The following is a 5,226-nucleotide window of genomic DNA, read 5'->3' as shown; positions in this document are numbered from 1 at the left end:
GCTCAGCACGGTGCACGGGGGCGCAGAGCTGCGCGCGGTGCTAGCGCTCCTGCGGGCAGGCCCCGGGCCTGGAGGGGGTTCCAAAGACCTGGTGTTCTGGGTGGCGCTGGAGCGCGGGCGTTCCCACTGCACCCTGGAGAGCGAACCCTTGAGGGGTTTCTCTTGGTTGACCCCCGACGCCGGTGCGTCGGAAAACGACACCCTGCCTTGGGTGGAGGAGCCGCAACGCTCTTGTACGGTGCGCAAGTGCGCGGGACTCCAGGCCACTAGGGGGGCAGAGCCCGCAGGCTGGAAGGAGATGCGTTGCCACCTGCGCGCCAACGGTTACCTGTGCAAGTACCAGTTTGAGAACTTGTGCCCCGCGCCGCGCCCAGGGGCCGCCTCTAATTTGAATTACCGCGCTCCTTTCCAGCTGCACAGCTCCGCGCTGGACTTCAGTCCCCCGGGGACCAAGGTGAGTGCAACCTGCCCTGGGGAGCGCTCTGTCGCAGCCACCTGCGTTGAGGAAGAGACTGGAGCGCGCTGGGACGAGCTCCCCTCTGGCGCGGTGCTCTGTCCCTGCCCAGGGGGGTATCTCCGTGCTGGCAGATGCGCGGAGCTTTCTCACTGCCTGGAGGGTTTGGAACACTTTGCCTGCGAATGTGCTGAGGGCTTCCAGCTGGGAAAGGATGGACGCTCTTGTGTGACCAAAAGGGAAGGACAGCCAAGCCCTGGGGCGACCAAAGTACCCACCTGGAGCCAGGGGGCCACTGCAGCCAGCCCTACAGTCCAGGAGAAGCCAGGAGAGAGACCACCCAATGTCACTGGACAGGGCAGTTCCTCAGCATCTGTTGTGGTTCTTCAGTGGGGACCACGGAGCACGATATCTTCCCTTCAGATATCCCCTGACGCCGAACCCACAGCCAGGCTCACTCCGTGGGGAAGCATGATCCCCACATTTAATTCCACTCCTGCCTCGTCCAGGCCCCAGTCTTTTGACTTCTCCTCCACCGTGGTCTCCATACTTGTAAGCATAGCAGTGCTAGTGTTGGTGATCCTGACCTTGACAGTGCTGGGGCTTTTCAAACTCTGCTTTCACAAGAGCCCTTCCTCTGAGCGAAGGAAAGGGTCTTTGGCCCCGCGGGGCGTGGAGAGTGAAGCTGAGCGCTGCAGTTCTGCACACTTCGCGGACCTTGGGGCTAAGGCCAGGGACAGAGGTGTGCAGGGCCGAGCAGAGGACTCCTCGCTGGCAGGGTCCTCTCTTGCCTCCTGGGGCACATAGGGAAAAGACACAGGCAGTCCTTGTGAACAGACTTTGTCACTTTCGATGAAAGGAGAGAACTTGTTCGTGGAAAATCCCCCATTCTAAATTCTCTCAGCAGAGGAGCTAAAATCTTAACAGCAAATTCACACCCTGGAATGTGGAAGAGGTGGAAGGGCCTTGGGGCGGTACTGGGGAACAGGGGGTTCTGGGGAATTCGGAGAACGGATCGAACATTTCAAGACATTGGAGGCAAAGAGAAAATGACATAATTTTTTTAAAGTTTATTTTTGCCAAAATGGGGAAAAAAATCTACCTATATTGTTCAGGCTGGGAATATATTGCTTTGGAGTTCCCAGACAAAAAAATAAAGGATTTTTGATAAGACAGACTTAAATATGTTTGGCCTCCAAAAGCGGTAGTTATTTAGCAAGAGAGCATGCTGGAAATAACAAGTGGCTGTGGGGCACGCCGGGATTTCCCAGAGGGGTACAGATTGCTCTTAGATGGAGCAGAGAGTCCGTACAACCTTGTGAGGAGGAGAGCTCATAACTAGTGACTTCTCCCTTGGTTCTTTTGTCCTTTGCTTTCAAAGTAACTCCTACTTTTGTGCTCTGCTGCAAGTCCAAAATGTAGTGTTGCCAGAGTTTCTGGCTCTAGAAACAAATTATAGTTGACCACCAATTCAGGTATGAACTCTGTGTCCTTGTTCAAGGCAACACATGATTTGTGCTTTCCTCGCCATTGTTTGTGCTCTCCAGTGTAATGACCTCCCCCCAACAGATCACCTTCTGACCATCCAGATGCTGATCCTCACTTCCAATTCTACTGATGTTAGTTCTCAATTAAAACGTTAATGCTAAGTATTGATTTGAAATCTTCTGGGTGCATTAAGTCTGAGTTTCTTCCAAGGTTGTTAGATTCTCGTGGCCTTTTTAATCCATAAAAAGAAAAAATCTTCAATGCCAAGTCATTTCCCTTTCTTCCTAATAAGTGTGTTCAGTGACATGTTCATCTCAGAAGGATCACAATCTAACAAGAGTCTACAAGGGAAGGGCATGGTAAACAGATTTCCCTAAGAATTAATATTATAAGAAAGAAATGATACAATCTATCATCTTGTTATGATTTTGGATATTAGAAAGCAATCAAAGAGGAATAGCCCTATGAAAAATAATACATGATGAAAATCATGATCTAGTGGTCTCAAGGTGCCTAAAAACATCCCACTTTTATTAGTATGCTAAGATTTGAGTATTAGAGATTGGTGCATGGAGAGAATAAATAAGTTTAGAAATGGGAAAGAACAAAAAGGAAAAAGCATATGCTTCATTTTCATAGAATCATTTTGATGTTCCTGTGTACAGTGTATACAGCGGAGGGTGGAATTAAAGGGGAAAAGGTGGCCAGTAGTAAAATAATCTACTAGAAAATTATAATAGTTCAACCCATAAATCCATATTCTTAATATAATTATGTATATTAATTTTATATATTATATGAATAAATAGGTTCTGTTCTCCATATACAAAGTATGTTTCCAAATAGTTACATTTAAATAAAATCACAAATGATTTAGCATTAAAATCCAAAGGAACTTTAAGTACACTGACTTCACAAGAAAGTGGAACTAATAATCAAATAAGTAAATAGCTTGCCTGACATCTCCCAACACCTCAATCTTAGGTGTCCTCTTCACTACATGACCTCTCAGTAGAGAAGATAATTATTTGAATAGCATATATGGTGATTTCTTTTGAAGCTTAAAAGACAGTCTCATCTATTACTGAACTATAATATTAAATGTAGTACGTATATGTGGGTATGCATTATATGCACTCATGTGCCCAGACAAGTGATGTATTTGTATCTTCCCATACACCTTATATTCAAGTAGGGTGCCCTTGTATCATTGTCCCAATAAAATAGATGTGTTACTGACTTTTGCCACATGCAACAGATGGCAGGATGAATCTTGGGCACTGGAAATAAATACGTGATAGCACCATTACTTGGCTAGGGTTTCCTATTGTGTCCCTTTGTAAGTCGACCAGAAGAAAATTACAGAAAATTGTTTGTTTGTATCACTGATTTCTTGACAGCAACTGCAGACCAGGCTTCAAACAACTTCTTTGATTGCTGCCCTATGAAGACGTCACCCGTTGAATGTGAGTTTTGTGGCAGAATCAGCCAGCCAAGCATCGTCTCTTAAAATTAGGCTTAGGGTTCCTCCCCTCTGCTATTTGTGTACTATCACTTGTTTATTATTTCTCAACCTCTTTCAGGTTGTTTCTTTCTGACTTAGAACCTTCTGTCCCATGTTCATCTTAGAGCTTCCTTTATTTCCTCACAGTGAGGACATAGAACCTAATTTATGGTCTATCTCTTCATCCTAAATCCTGCCATCATCTTACAGATTCTCAACTCCTCTTGCCTGCCTCCCCCAATGCCTGTGTCTTTCAGTTCCTTGACACACTCATTTCCAGTGACCTGTGCAACATTTTAACCATTCACTCCACAGCTACTCAAACTTTAGATGATTCTGAAATTCCTCCACATCTAAAGTCACAAATTCAGACATTGGTGTTTATGTAAATATATGTTAAAAGGCTTGTGCTTTGGTGAATTTTGTTCTCATTAGAGGCAAACAATTGTTGTTTGAAATTAGACATTATGTTATTTCTTATCACCTATTCTATCTTGCTAACATAGTCACTATGTGTTAATAAAAAAAGTCTAAAAGACAGTGATAGGCATTGAAAGATACCTCACAAAAGAAATGCAGAAATAAATAACTGCATTAAACATCTTACTGGGTGATGAAAATGTTCTCAAATGGAATCATGATGGTTGAACAACTTAGTTAATTTACTGAAAAAAATAATTGGATTGTACAATTGAAATGGGGAGAATTATAAGATCTAATAAGCCTTTCTGTAAATAGCAACCTAATATGATAATCATTATTTTTGTCTTTTTTTGAAACATTTTTACATTTCAGAGGGTGCAGCTACAGTTTAAAGAATAGACTTTCTTTTCCCTGAATTATTTGAGAGTAAATTGCCAAACTAATAGTCTATAACCCCTGGATACTTAATGATTACTTCTAGGTTACCTAATTTGTTGGCGTAGAATTATCCATATTATTCACATCCACTTTGGATTTTCGTAAGTCAAGTATTTTTTGTCTTACTTTATTTTTGAGTTTATGAGTATCAGTCAGTCTACTAGTTTTGTCACTCTTTTTTTTCTAATATCTACAGATCAGCTGGGCATATTGACACACACCTACAATCCAAGTACTCATGAGGCTGAGGCAGGAGGATCATGGAGAATTCGAGGCCAGCCTCGACTATATAGTGAGTTGAAGGCTAGCCTGCATTATACAGTGAGACCTTGTCTCAAAAAATAAAAATCAGTGGTCATTTATTAACAACTTTAAAAATATTTAGTATATTTTATAATTGTTCCTGTTTCAATTGTAAAATCCAATCATTTTCTGTAAATTGATCAAGTTGAACAATTATCATCATGATTTCATTTTAGAACATTTTCATCACCCAAATAAGATGTTCAACACAGTCATTTGTTTTTTTATTTTATTTTGTGACGTGTCTTTTAATGCCTATTGCTTTCTTTTAGAACTTTTTATTACTATTATTTTTATTACAGGAATGAATACATTATTGTATAAAGTAGTTGGATTCACTGTGACAAGCTCTTTTCAAACATGCTCATCTATTTTCTTTCAGTTTCCGAATATGAGAGAGAACATGAGATCCTTGTCTTCCTTTGTTTGGGTTATTTCATTTAAAATAAAGCCCTCCTGGTATGTCCATTTTCCTGAAAACATCAGTTTCTTCTTTTTTTTTTGGTACTGGAGATTGAACTCAGGTCCTTGCGCTTGTAAGGCAGGCCACCGAACCGCTGAGCTAAATCCCCAGCCCTAATTCCTAATTTCTCTCTCTCTCTCTCTCTCTCTCTTC

The 5,226-nt window shown here is 42.3% G+C and overlaps 1 protein-coding gene across 1 annotated transcript in view; it reads left to right on the top strand.

Moving 5' to 3' along the window:
- Nucleotides 1-2,631, top strand: part of Clec14a (C-type lectin domain containing 14A) — a 3,441-nt gene extending 810 nt beyond the window's left edge. The window contains exon 2 of the mRNA XM_010632717.3: nucleotides 7-2,631. Within this exon, the coding sequence (XP_010631019.1) occupies nucleotides 7-1,261 (1,255 nt within the window). The 3' untranslated portion in view covers nucleotides 1,262-2,631. The remainder of the gene's footprint in view (nucleotides 1-6) is intronic.
- Nucleotides 2,632-5,226: the final 2,595 nt, after the last annotated feature.

This window comes from Fukomys damarensis, unplaced genomic scaffold (assembly GCF_012274545.1).
Source record: "Fukomys damarensis isolate Sample0158 unplaced genomic scaffold, DMR_v1.0_HiC HiC_scaffold_17, whole genome shotgun sequence".
NCBI lineage: Eukaryota > Metazoa > Chordata > Mammalia > Rodentia > Bathyergidae > Fukomys > Fukomys damarensis.
The sequence above is the reverse complement of the archived record's forward strand: the minus strand, read 5'-3'. Positions and strand labels throughout refer to the sequence as shown.